General features: G+C 40.1%; 1 protein-coding gene across 1 annotated transcript in view; it reads right to left on the minus strand.

Moving 5' to 3' along the window:
- Nucleotides 1–6,392: 6,392 nt before the first annotated feature.
- wdr11 (WD repeat domain 11) overlaps nt 6,393–14,052 on the minus strand; it is a 120,057-nt gene continuing 112,397 nt past the window's right edge. The window contains exons 28-29 of the mRNA XM_073027696.1: nt 13,607–13,687; nt 6,393–8,211 (exon numbers count right to left, since the gene is read on the minus strand). Coding sequence (XP_072883797.1) covers nt 8,055–8,211; nt 13,607–13,687 — 238 coding nt within the window. The 3' untranslated portion in view covers nt 6,393–8,054. The remainder of the gene's footprint in view (nt 8,212–13,606; nt 13,688–14,052) is intronic.

Here is a 14,052-nt window from a genome sequence, read left to right on the forward strand (position 1 = left end):
CGACAGAGTTAGGCCATAATGTGACATGATGGTAACTTTTGATTTAAGTAACAAACTGAACTGTTAAATGGTCATAGCTGAATTTTGGACTGGCCAAGTAGATTTTAAAATTTACTTAAAATCACAAAAGGTTGGTTTGCAGGTGCAACAAGTTATCAATAAGGCAAATAGAATGCTGGCTTTCATTGCAAGAGGGATTGAATTTAAGAGCAGCGGGATTATGTTGCAAATGCACAGAGTACTGGTGAGGCCATATCTGGAGTACTATGTGCATTTCTAGTCTCCTCACTTGAGGATAGCGATACTAACTTTGGAAGCAGTGCAGAACGGGTCCACCAGGTTGATTCTGGAGGTGAGGCTATTAGCCTATGAGGAAAGATTGAATTGCCTGGGACTATATTCATTAAATCTGGAAGAATGAGAGGGGGTATAATAGAAACATATAAAATTATGAAAAGCACATTCAACATACTGCAGGAACTCAGCAAGCCAGCGACATCTATGAAAGTGAATAAACCTTTGACATTTTGGGCTGAGAACATTCTTCAGGACTGGAAAATTATGAAAGGGATAGATATGATAGAGGCAGAAAAGTTATTTCTACTAATAGGTGAGACTAAAACTAGGGGAAATTGCCTCTTGATTCTGAGGACTTTATTTAGGATAGATAATGTTTTTATTTTGCAAAGCAGGAGGATTAAGGGTTTTTGGGAAAAGGTAGGTAAGTGGAGCTGAGTTCATGGCCAGATCAGCCACATTCAGACTGAATGCCAGAGCAGGGTTGACAGGCCAGATTGTCGATTCCTGCTCTTTATTTCTTATTCAGAACATACCAGTACTGCTGTCAATTGTAAAAAAGTCTTTGTGGTGATTGCTCAATACTTTTTGTTCAGGCACATTATGTTCATTGGCATCTTGGTGACACTGTGATGAGACAGGTGAAGAAGATAGCAGTTCATGAGTTGCACTATGATTTCCAGATGAACCTGAAACAGATTAATAGCAATTTGTGCTGAAAAGCAAGATTCTCTTGAGGACATTTTGACAAATGTCCAGGCTACACTGGAAAGTTGTTACCATGGAGATCAGAAAACTCTGATCATAGACATGTTACTTCTGGCTTACAGGCACATTTTTGAAGAAACCTCATAATTTCAAGAAGAATTTGTTAATACATGATCATTCAAAAGCAGTCCAGTGAGAATTTAACATGCTCAGAATTACAGAATCACTAAATCATAGAAATTGTATGACACAGGAGGGCATTCAGTTCATCATTTTTGACTTGATCCACAGGCCCACAGCCCTTCAAATACATAATCCCAAGTATTAGTTAAACATGAGGAAGAGTTGTGCCTCCACCGCCCTCCATTGAGTGATGCTGAATTCCTACCATCTCCTGGTAAAATAAATCTTTCAACTCCACTCTTTTCCTTCTGCAAATAATTTTGAGTCCTTGCCCCTTAGATTTTGACCCTTTTACGAAAGGAAATAGGCATTTATTATTCACTCTATCTAGGCTCTTCTCAGTGTTACACATTTTAATTAAGTTTGCCCTTTGCCACGTCTGTTCCCAAGAAAACAACTCTATAGCATATCTAATCTTCCCCAACTGCTACAATTCTAATTAAGTTAGTCAGATGCAACTTTCTCTTAACAAAGCCAGGTTGACTGCCCCTGATTAATTTGTCTTTCTATATGAATGTACAGATGGTTACTTTCAACCGAGGTCTCAAATGCACCACTTGGCTTTTTATTAAAGAGCCTAATGGGGGAAAAAAAAACAAACAGTAAAAATTTTATAGGCATTATAGTATCACTAAATCATAGACCAAACCCGATAACATGGGGGTTACTGTTTATCTTTACATTTGTGTCTGAACTTAGAGCCTGGCATATGCCAGAACTTTTGGCAGCTCCTCAGGTCTGAGGATGACTTGCTTTAACTCCAACTCTATAGGTCTGAGGTGGCTCTGGAGACCAATATGGGACCTGCTAACTCTGCCACATATGGAGAATGAAGTGGTGTTGGGTTTGGTTGGTTGGTAAGCTAATATGGAACTCTTTTCATGATCTATCCTAGACAATGGTGTGCTCCTGACAAATTAACTTGAGGTTTTCAATGCCATCCTGAATGATCAAAGTTTTCCCCAAAATCAATGGGGCTGCAGAACATTCCTGAAGTTTTTCCTTTATCCTCGGAGTATTACCTTTCACAATGGAGCTCTGAATAGGGTGTTTGCTTTGGGAATCTGATGCTGGGCAAGCGAACAACTCAACCACATTAAACAGGCAAGCTGCAGATAAGTTACATTTTCAATGCAGGTTGATTACATCAGTTATCTTACCCTGCTGGTGGACTTGGAGGATTATGTGCCATCAACATTGGTGGTTCTGCTCTGATAGTTTGAGGTCTTGAGAAATGTAAGGTGAGCAGTGATCACTGTTACCAGGTAAGACCATGAGCTCTACCATGAGATTTGCTCGGAGATCAAGATGTTTTCTTATACTCAAGGATATGCTGGCACATGGAAGGTTGTGGCAAAATTCATATGAGCATGAATTACAAAAGGAATAGGGCACTATTTCTTCAAGCCTGATGTGCCATTTCAATGGTTCCATTTAATATCAGAGAATCAATACGCGTATACAACCTGAAATTCTTAGTCTTTGCAGACAACTATGAAACCAAAAACCCCAAATGAATGACAGAACCCCCCAAAACCCCTCCCCTCCTATTCACAAACAGCAGCAAAGCATCAACCCTCCCCCCATTTGTTCCAGCAGAAAGCATCAGCTCTCCCTTCCCACAACCAACATGCAAACAATAGCAAAGCCCCCAGAGGCCATGATCCAGACCACTGTGCATCCCAAAAGTGTCATCCCACTGCAATCATAATGTCTTGCAATAACCTTTAACCCCCTTGTGTATCTATCATTTAGCTATTATTCAGAGCTGCAAAGACTCACAGCCCTCAGAGAGAGAAAAAATATCCTCTTATCTGTCCTAAAAAGGTGACCCTTTATTTTCAAACTGCCCTTGCTAGTTTTAGATTCTCCTGAGGAAACATCCACTCCATGTTTACACTCAGGATTACATGTTTCATTATCAATTTTTTTCCCAAGATGTAGGAGGTGGTCCTCTTTTAATATTTTTATGGCTGAGTAAATAGATGGTAGATACACATGGGGGTTAAAGGCTATGGAAAGAAGGTAAGTATATGGAGTGGAAGATCAGCCATGATATTAAATGGCATACCAGGCCTGAGGAGCAGTTTCCACTGTAGACAGTATGAACATATCTCTGAAGATTTATTCTGGATCCAATATTATTCTGAAGAGGGCATGCCAGTGCCTATATTTCATTATAAGTCTGAAGAGATTTGATATGTCACAAAAGGCTTGCAAATTTCTCCAGATGTACCATCGAGAGCATTCTGACTGGTTGCATCACTGTCTGGTACCGAGGCACCAATGTACCGGATTGGAAAAAGCCACAGAGGGTTGTAAATTCAGCCAACTCCATCATGGGCACTCATGTCCCACCCATCTAGGATGCCATAGTTATAGACCCTCACCACCATGGTCATGCCCTCTTCTCTTTACTACCATCAGGAAGGAGGAAGACACACATTCATCATTTTATTTATTTAATATAATTTTATTTAGTGTCACAGGAAAACTTAAAATGACCAGTTAACCTACCCAGTATGTCTTTGGACTGTGGGAAGAAACCACAGCAACCTGGGAAAACCCATGCATTCCACGGGGAGGACGTACAGCAACTCCTTACAGAACGGCACTGGAATTGAACTCCAAAATCCAGAACACCCCAAGCTGTAATAACATCACACTAACTGCTATGCTACACTGACATCCATTTTAGGAATAGCTTCTTCCCCTCTGCCATCAGATTTTTAAAATGGTGTATGAATATTACCTCACTATTTTGCTCTTTTTACACTATTTACATATTTATGTGTTTAGAATTTGATATTTTGTCTGTTGCACTGTACTGCTGTTATAAAGCAACAAATTTCATGACAAACATAACTGTGCAGAAGTCTTAGGCACATATAAATAGCTAAGGTGCCTAAGACTTTTGCACAGTACTGTATTTGTCAAGGTGGAGCAGAGAGTGAGTTTGTAAATCTGGCAGGAGCAAATGATGTTGGGAATGGTGAGAGTGGAGTGCTGTGGGAGCGGTGTAAGACAAGTGGCAGAGAAGGAGTGCTGGGGGTTAGGGGTGGGGTGTCATGGGTGCAGACACACCCAGCCCTGAGGCACCAGGCAAGGTCATTTGATTCAACTCAATTGATTTATTGATCATTACAGAATGTTTCTCTGGTGCTTCCCATTTCCTCCCCTCTCCCTTCCCCTTTTCCCAACCATGATTCCCCTCCCCCTGCCCCTTCCCACTCTCAGTCCACAATAAAGACTCATTTCAGATCAGGTTTATCATCACTCATATATATCATGAAATTTGTTTTTTTTTTGCAGTATAGTGCAATACATAAAGTTACTACAGTACTGTTCAAAAGTCTTAGACACCCTATCTATATATACTGTATGTGCCTAAGACTTTTGCACTGTACTGTATGTCAGTCCTAATAAACCTGATTGTGATTGCTTTGCAGGTGCTGAGTGGAAGGCACCTTCTCCTACATGCTTCAGTGAATAAATACTGCAGGTCAACATCTCAGGTTGAAGTGATAATTGGCTCTGGAGTGGAGCAAAGGGATAGAGTTTCTGGTTTGTTTCATTGACTAGCTCCAGGCCAGTGGGACATTTACTGGAGGAGAAATGCAGCACTGAATGGAATCGAGGAAAGTGTTGGGCTGACACCAAGAGGGTCGGTTAAGATTTATACATGAAACATGGCACTGCGGGGAAACTCACACCTCCTTGCAGCTGCTCACCATCATTTTGGAAGAACCTCTAGGTACTGGCTCAGTCCACATCCCTTGAATGAATAAAAAGCAACACAAAATGAACACTCATCATGAAGCAGACGCAAGATGGAGACATTTTAAGGGTGTTACATTTGAGAAGTATGCTCTAGCACCCCCCCCCCCCCCCACCTCACTGCGTTTGAAGCCTGCAGTTCATTTGGAGCTGAGACACAATGAAGCTCTTGTATGTTAAAGACTTTGTGGACAGAATTCAACCTGTCAGGATTGATATTCTTGGTGAGGTGGCCCTCCCTATAACTGAGCAGAGTGGCACAGGCTTTGGTGGAGACATGATTATTTTTCTCATTCTACATCATGGGAAGGCATACCTCCCCACTGGCCAATAACATTGATCCTTTGTTGGTGGCGGGGTAGAGATGTGTCTCCACCAAAGGAGGTGTAAGGCACTCCTTCCCTCTGCTAGCCTGCAGATCACCCTTGGTCGCAAGAAGATGTAACAGCAGGTGGTGGATGGTCGTATGACCAGCTGGTGCATATCGCAAGTCCTGGTTACGCGACCACTGACGCCAGGCAATCTCTGAAAGAGTAATGAAAATGGCTGGGGATACCTGTCTTGTAAAGACTGTCCTGAAGGAGGCAATTTGTTCTTCTGTAGAAAAATTTGCCAAGAACAATCATGGTTAATACAATAGGGTCTTTTAAGAGACTCTTAGATGGGTACATGGAGCTTAGAAAAGTAGAGGGCTATGCGGTAGGGAAATTCTAGGCAGTTTTTAGAGGAGTTTACATGGTCAGCACAGCATTGTGGGCCGAAGGGCCTGTAATGTGCTGTAGATTTCTATGTTCTATAAAGACTGTGATCGTCCACATCATATGACGCATCACATAATGATGATGATGAATGTTCCTTTGACATCGATTACCTGACTTGCCAACAATTGGGCTTCTTACCCATGGTTACACCTGACTCTTTCTCTGAGGTTATTACAAATAAAAACTGCATCCTGCACCTATTATGCTGGAGATGTTTACTTTTAGTGCTCTATACTATATATACACTCGGCCACATTCTTGATCTTCTGTAAATTTATTGAAAGCAGGACCACATGCTGGGTTACCAACCCTCCCAGAATGTCTCATTAAGGGAAATGTTGCAGTTACTATTTAAGAAATGGGGTAACAGGTAGAAAAATAGTGTTAAATCAAGTTTTTGAGATGGCTTGACTGCCATACAAATAAATCATGCTTTTTGAAATGGTTAAAGGTAACATGCACATTTCAGTTAAGTGACTATTGGTGGTAGAGGGTCAGACATAGAGGGTTACAGATCTATATGCTACAAATATGCTAACAATGATGTGTAACATGAAGAAACTCATACTTTTCAAACAATGTGAAGCAGCTTCGCAACCTTCATCTCAGAAGCATGGGTCAAGCCACACTCAGACAAGAACAAGAAAACTCCGAGGAAACAAAAGGGAAATTTTTAAGAGATTTTATAAATTATCATTATAATCAGGACATATTTCTAATTGCTCTGTGAAGACACTGGTGTTTTATATCAATACTTTATAGACACAATACAACAAAGTGTGCTGGAATTTGCCAGAGAGATAAGCAGATACTGAAATACAAATTCTTTAGTGGTGCGCAGCATCTAAAAATTGCACGCCAACCAGTTTATAACTTCTGATGTACAGTAGATGAGATTTAGCTACTATGAACTACCTGTATCCATTGGACTTATTAATGCAACTTTATCAAATTATCCCTGCCAAAAGACAACATTTCATCGTAGCCAAATCAAGGCCATGAATGATATCAGAATCATCTAAGGTACTGCACGTGGCCACTGAGAGGGCTTTCTGTAGGGATGACTTGCTTCTCCAATTACAAAATAAGTAGAACATCTACGAAGATGAGAAAAGCTGTATTTTGTTAGAAAAGTTCATTGGTTTTTTTGGATCGATCAGTAGTGAGATTGTACCTTTTACGCCAGGAAAAGAAAACATAGTTCCATATAAATGAATCATCTATTTTGTTCATGTTTATCCCCAATTTTTAGAAATAAACCAGTGTGGAAAGAACATTAAATCCATTTAATATTCATGAAAGGAGGATCACGTGTAGGGTTACAACCCTCCCAGAATGTCTCACTATGGAAATGTTGCAAATATAATTTAACAAATGGATCACAAATGTTTATTATAATAATGATTGTGTACTAGTAGAATTTGGTCAACACTGGAATCAAACTCACAGAAAAAACATACCAGCACTTTTGCTCAGAAGAATGCAAGCATAATATGTAATGCTACATAATGACTGTAATGCCTGGTTCCAATATTTTTTAAGTTCTTTGTATTTTACACCTTTTTCTTCATTCTCCTTTCTCTAGCTTCTCTTCAGACATCTGAAACTCTTGGCTTGAGAGGAAGTCAAATCATCTATTTTACTGTGTATGACTTTGGTCTTTTCTGACACTAGATCTGCTCTGACCTCCTTTTTAATGGTACTACTAGTTCCTGGTTATGCACCCATCTGGACCACACCACAATGTTGTTTTACCTCCCTTGATATTACTAATTTGTAGCAGATTAAACACTGAATTAAGAACAAGGTCCAGTTACAGTATAAGATATTTCATTTTACAAATCATTCATCCATATTTCACATTTCAGTACATCTAATTTTTCAAGCAACAATACAGTTACTTGTGTATAGTTAAACAGAAAGGAAGCTCGAAATGCGATGACTGATACCGTAAAACATTTTCTGATTATGTTGTAGGTCTGCAATCCTTGTCTACGTTTGTCAAAGCGATAACTGCACAGGGAATGCTGACTGTGAGATCCTCTATGGGAACCTATAAAAATATTATAGCTAAGAATATTATAGAGAAAGAATTTAGGCATAAACAAAATTGTCACCGTATCAAAAATCTAGATATGCCAGAGAACACTGCATGAAGAACCTCCTAAATGCATTTGGTTGATTTTCACCGCAACAATTGGAATGTAATTTATTTAGGTCAGAACTGGAACTTAACATTCAAAACACTATATTCTCATCATGGACTAGGCAAGGTAACCTTTGAAGCTGAAGAGGGCCAGTGTATTTTCAAAGGTTAGCATCTTCAAGTCATGAAGCAGTTTTATCCTCTTTGCTCTGGTGCAGCTCCTTAAGTAGTTCAGCTCCTGCATCCCCTGCTTTTGTGGCAAAGAGAATCGCACCTTGCTTCAGATTCAGCATCTTTAAATACCTTGCATAATCTGCATAAACTGCATTGCAAAATTTCTGTAAACCTTTATTAAGGAAAATGCTTTCAAAGCATAGCTATATATCGCTATTATGAAGACATTCTAAAAGATTTATTGTGGGTCATTAGGCACTCAAAATGTTATTATTGCTTGAATATATTTCTTAATTGATATGGTTCTTAAATCAGCTTACTTTAAAGACAGCTATTAATAATACAATTATTTGCTATTTGGAATATGATTCTTTGGTATAACAACTCTTTTGTGAGAAGAAACACAAAAGCACAAGTAAAACACAAAACACAAGTATTTCTTGTGAAACACTTCCACAAGAAAACTCTACACAGATCAAAATTCACTTATCCAGCAATGTAATTTTTGAAATGACTGGGTTTCCAGATTTAAAGCAAAGGAATATGCTACATGTGTATTACTCCAGATGAGCAATGTCATTGAGCAAAATTACAGTTCAAAGATTCAAAGTATATTTATAATAAAAGTATGTGTGCAGCATACAACTCTGAGATTCGCCCTCCCATGGGCAGCCACAAAACAAAGAAACATCATGCAACCTGTTCAAAGAGGACATCTAACACCCAACGCACGAGAAAAAGAACAAATTGCGCAAATGACAAGTAGCAAGTGAACAACACATAGAATAGCAAACATCAAACTAGGAGTCCAGGAGTATTCAGTTTAGTTCAGTTCAGCACCACACCCCTAGCCAACTGCAAGCCGCACAGCCAGTCTTTGATCACTCCGATCAAACCACGCAAAAACAGAAAAAAAAGAGTAACCAGAATCCAGAACTACATGCAACATGAACCTCAATGTACCCCAAAATGAGTTCGCAGCCATGGGCCTCATCAATCAATCCTTGTAAACTTTGATAATAAAAACATAAAATGCTGCTATCACACCCCCTCAACATAATACCCAACTAATATTAATGAAAAAATATTCAACTTCCTCAACACCGCACAATCAAATATCTGCAGATTTATAACATATGCTCTGGTGTCAAGGAAAACTGTAAACCCAAGGCTCAGCAGTGCTTCACAGATTCTACTAGCCCAGCAGCCGTGAGAAAATGGTTGAACAGCAAGAATGCCCCCAGGCAGGAATACAAATTACATCAGGCCAAAACTTGGCAGCTTCTGCATAGCCATTCCTTTTGGAAAGATATTTTAATAAATGTACTTCTATGTCTTATACTATATATAAAAATGCTTGGAATCATTGCTTTTTGTAAATTCTCTTGTCAGAATATAAACTAAGGGATACTGTGAGAGGCTCAAATCAGCTTGAAACTTGAGTGTGAATTAGTTCAGATAGAAGACATAATTTTAAGGTAACTTTCATCCAGATAATTGATTATCTACTTCCTGTGGCTGTGAGCCCATTATATTTCAAAGTTCAAGTAATTTTATTGAGGCATCCGTTAGTCTCGCGAGACCATGGATCTGCACCTGGAGAGTCTTGCTTCAGTCTGTGTTGGTAGAGCAGTGTGGCTGTAGAGGCCCACACGGGAGTGACAGTCTCGGCTTCAGCAACTGCACTTGAAGGCGCTGTCCTCCGGTGTTGTCTTGGTGCTGTTTCTCGGCAAGTGCGCTTTTCTTCAGCAGCAAGCCTCAGCTTCTCTTCTCCTCTTCTTAGACCTCTGCACAGTTCCAGCCACAAGCGAGGGCAATCGCTTGCAATGTCCTCCCACCTCTCGATGTTCATGTTCAGTGACTTCATGTCTCTCTTGCAGAAATCTTTGAAATGAAGATTGGGCCACCCTTGTGCTCTCTTGCTGAGGCCAGTTCCCCATACAGCAGGTCTTTCGGGATCCTCCCGTCTGACATGTGGTGTATGTGGCCCAGCTAGCAGAGATGGCGTTGCTGGAGCAGGATGAAGAGGCTGGCTATCTGGGCGCGGGCCAGGATCTCATTGCTGGTGACTCGGTCAGTCCAATTGATGTCCAGGATGTGAAGGTGGAAGGCGTTGAGATGCCGCTCTTGTCTGGAGTAGAGGCTCCAGGTCTCGCTGCCGTAAAGCAGTGTGTTGAGGACGCAGGCCCTGTAGACTGCAATCTTGGTGTTCTCCCAGACTCTCTTTGGCAGCCTGGCGAAGGTTGAGGCTGCTCATCTGATGCGTCTGTTGATCTCAGGGTCTAGGGAGAGATTGTCTGTGATGGTGGAGCCAAGGTATGTAAACTCGTGAACTACCTCCAGCTTGTAGTGGTTGATGGTAATGGCAGGGAGGTGCTCAACACCTTGGCCCAACATGTTGGTCTTCAGACTGATGGTCAAGCTGAAGTCCTGGCAGGCTCTTGAGAAGCTGTCCATGAGGCGTTGCAGTTGCTCTTCAGAGTGTGTTGCCAGTGCCATGTCGTCTGCAAACAACACGTCCCTGATGAATACTTCATGAACCTTGGTTTTCACCCTCAACCGGGACAGAAACAGACTACATATATGTCACCATATGCAACCCTGAGATGTATTTTTGTGGGCAAACTGAAAAAATCCATAATAGAATAATAACCATAATAGAATCAATGAAAGATGGCACCAACTTGGGCGTTCACACAGCCTGCAAAAACCAACTGTGCAAATATAAAAAGAAATAATAATAATAATAAATAAATAAGCATTAAATACCAAGTACACAAGATGAGTCCTTGAAAATGACTCCATAGGTTGTGGGAACATTTCAATGATGGGGCAAGTGAAGTTGAGTGAAACTACCCCCACTGGTTCAGGAGTCTGATGGTTGAGGGGTAATAACTGTTGTTGAAGTTGGTGTTGTGAGCCCTGAGGCTCCTGGATCTTCTTCCTGATATTTGTAGAGGACTTCAACAATGGTACCTCTAGACTGGTCAGAGTGACTGGTTCGATAATTGCCAGTATGATAACATAAAAAGGGAATTTTTATCAGCACAAACTCAATTAAAATGTGAGCTTTATGTTACACTTGGCACTAACTGAGTTTTAACTTTGACAAGAGGTTTCAAACAAAATTACACCAACTCAAATTCAATTTTAATATAAACTAAACAAATGTGTTAAAACCTAAATATGCGGGAGACAGTTTTGCTGTTAAAGTTTAGTTAGCACATAAAGACAAATCAACTGGCAAAATCCTTGGGTGTACTAGTAGAAATAAATCAAGCATTTTGTAAGCTCAGAATTTACACTTACTTCACATCTACATGTCTACTAAGAATATGCTCTACGTTTCTAACTCATCTATGTACTGGATATAGGCATATCAATCTTTTCATGAATAAATATGTACAGACCATGGAAAAATAGGAGCAGGAAGCCATTCGCCCTTTGGGGCTGCTCCACCATTTGATACAATCATGGCTGATTTTCTATCTCTATACTATATTCCTGCTCACTCCACATTCACCTTATGGAAAGAGCAGCTGACTGAATCCAAATTAATGGGGCTGGAAGACTGTAAAGTCGTGACATAGTCCAGGAATTAGCTCAAAATCTGGTACTGTTTCTGTGATGTTTGGGGTGATTGGGGTGGGGTGTGTGGGAACAAACTTTAGCAAGTCTCAAATGCAAGCTGTGAGAAGCAGCTATGAAACAACACAGTGTTATTAAATCTGGCCACTAGGGTGCATGAATATTCAAAGAGCTAACTTTTACTATAATGTGGTAAAACAGAGGTTTTGAATGATCTGTTGACATCATAAGTTATCTACTACATATGGTATGGGCTTGGCTTGGTTCAAAGGAGAAGGCAGGTGCTGGAAAGCTTGAAAGCTTCAATTTCCTCATTTCAAATGATCAATATTTATTAACATTGCCTCAGTCAGCTGACACAGTTATCAGACAGGAAAGGGGAAGAGAACTGAAGTGTTGTTTGGCAGCAGGGTTCAAAGGAAACTGCAGTTTCCGTTGGCTGCACAGTGGGATTTTACCTTGAAAGTGGGACAACTAAGCTAACGCTCCAACAGTCAGGACAGACAGGGTTTGAAGGTAAGACACTTCTGTCTGCTTTCAGTGCAGGACTGTTCTCTCCCAAAAACACTGCAGTCAGGCCAAATGGATTTCTCTCTCCCCAAGGGAAGTCAACAAGTCAATAATTCAGCCAGGGAGTAAACTGGTTAGTTATGGAACGTAATTTCTCATAAGATCATTGGCAAACTCACAACTTGAAAAGTCGCAACTACAACACAGGAGTTACCTCATAGTTAGAAGGGGTAAATATTTAGAAAGGGAATCCCAGTATCAGCTGCTGCAATAAGCTTATTATCATCTCTCAAGTTCAAACAGGCCTTTCATTACAGAGTAAGAAATACTGGTTTGCTGTCGTATTACTGGTCCATTGTAAAATTAGAGGGGTGAGGGGTGAGGAGTCTCCTGTCTTGTTTATTTAATTTAGAGTATGGAATTTTCCTTTTCATCCCTTTGAGCCACACCACCAACAACCCCCAATTTAAGCCTAGTTTAATCACAGGATAATTTACAATGTCCAACTAAACTATTACCTGATACATCTTTGGACTGTGGGAAGAAATACAAGTAACTGGTTACATGGGGAAAATGTTAAAAACTCCTTACAGATGGTGCCAGAACTGAACTTGAACTCTGGAACATCCTCAGCTGTAATAGCATTGCACTAACCACCACACTACCATGGTGCCCCAATCTTCATATCTTCTGTACCTAGAATCCTATCTACACCCTTACAAATATTCACTGGTTGCTACTCTCTTACCTGAAGTGGGCCCCCTAACCCTTCCACCAAGCTTATTGCCGTCAAAGTTGCTAGGCAAATTGAATGCCTTTGAATGGATTTGACATTCGTATTTAAATTAAAAGCACAATTAAACTAACATGTGCTTCTTTCTTCAGCCACTTCATCCAAACAAGGTCAATAGGCCTTCCTAACATTCAGTAACCAGCACCTGGAACAGACTGGAGGCTCTGTCCACTAACAGTAGTTGCTGGAAAATTTGTGGAAAGTTATGTTCTCCCACCAGATTCTAAGAGTTTAAAGCAGAAGATTAACAATGCAAATGCTCAGGTCTTCCTCCTTAATTCTGGAGTCTGACTTACTGGTCAGTTACATAGGTAATAAATGGCCATTCCGACTGGAACTGCCAATGCTTAAACAGGAGGTCTGGGCTTTTGTTTTCAATTTAAAAGCAAGGAAACTGATGATAAATTCATGTCATGAAGTTTGTTTGTACAGAATAATGAACACATGGAAACATGTTCTGGGCCAAAATCCTTGGACTAATTTAAGGAACAGGTGAACACCCGTGCTTCACAGGGCTTACATTCTCTCGGCGTATAACTGAAAGAAAACAGTCTGCCTCAACTTCTGATTTTACAGTAAACTACAAAGAATTGGAGGGAAAACTCCAGCGATCAAACATGAAACAGTTTCTCAGATATTTACAATTTTATCACTTTCATGAGAAGGATATCTGTATTTTCATTCATTTCAAGAACTTCATATTTGAGACAAGCCTCCAAGAATATTGCAGCTCTGTCAAAATAACGCATGCTGAAATTTAAAAAGAAAATATACTTTAGCCCATAAGAAATAACAAATAAATGTCATAATAGTGTGCAAATTCTTCAGGAGCTTAGAAAATTAGAGTTTGCCAGCAATTCCAAACATCTAGCTGTTGGATCTCAGTCTGCAAAACTCCTTCACTTTCAACAGCTTAAGGACATTTTTGTAATCGTGTGGACAATCTGTTCCCAATTACTTTCCTCATGCATAAGTTTTCTGTTCCCAGCTCTAGCTTTTATAACATCTGCTCATTTACACATCATTCTGGTTCTAACATTTTCACCATAAGCGTTCCTGCCATTGCTTTCCATCTTATGCTCAATCTTTGCTAGTCAAGTGAAAGAACAGCTGGG

This window comes from Hemitrygon akajei, chromosome 23, assembly GCF_048418815.1.
Source record: "Hemitrygon akajei chromosome 23, sHemAka1.3, whole genome shotgun sequence".
In the NCBI taxonomy this organism is placed as follows: domain Eukaryota; kingdom Metazoa; phylum Chordata; class Chondrichthyes; order Myliobatiformes; family Dasyatidae; genus Hemitrygon; species Hemitrygon akajei.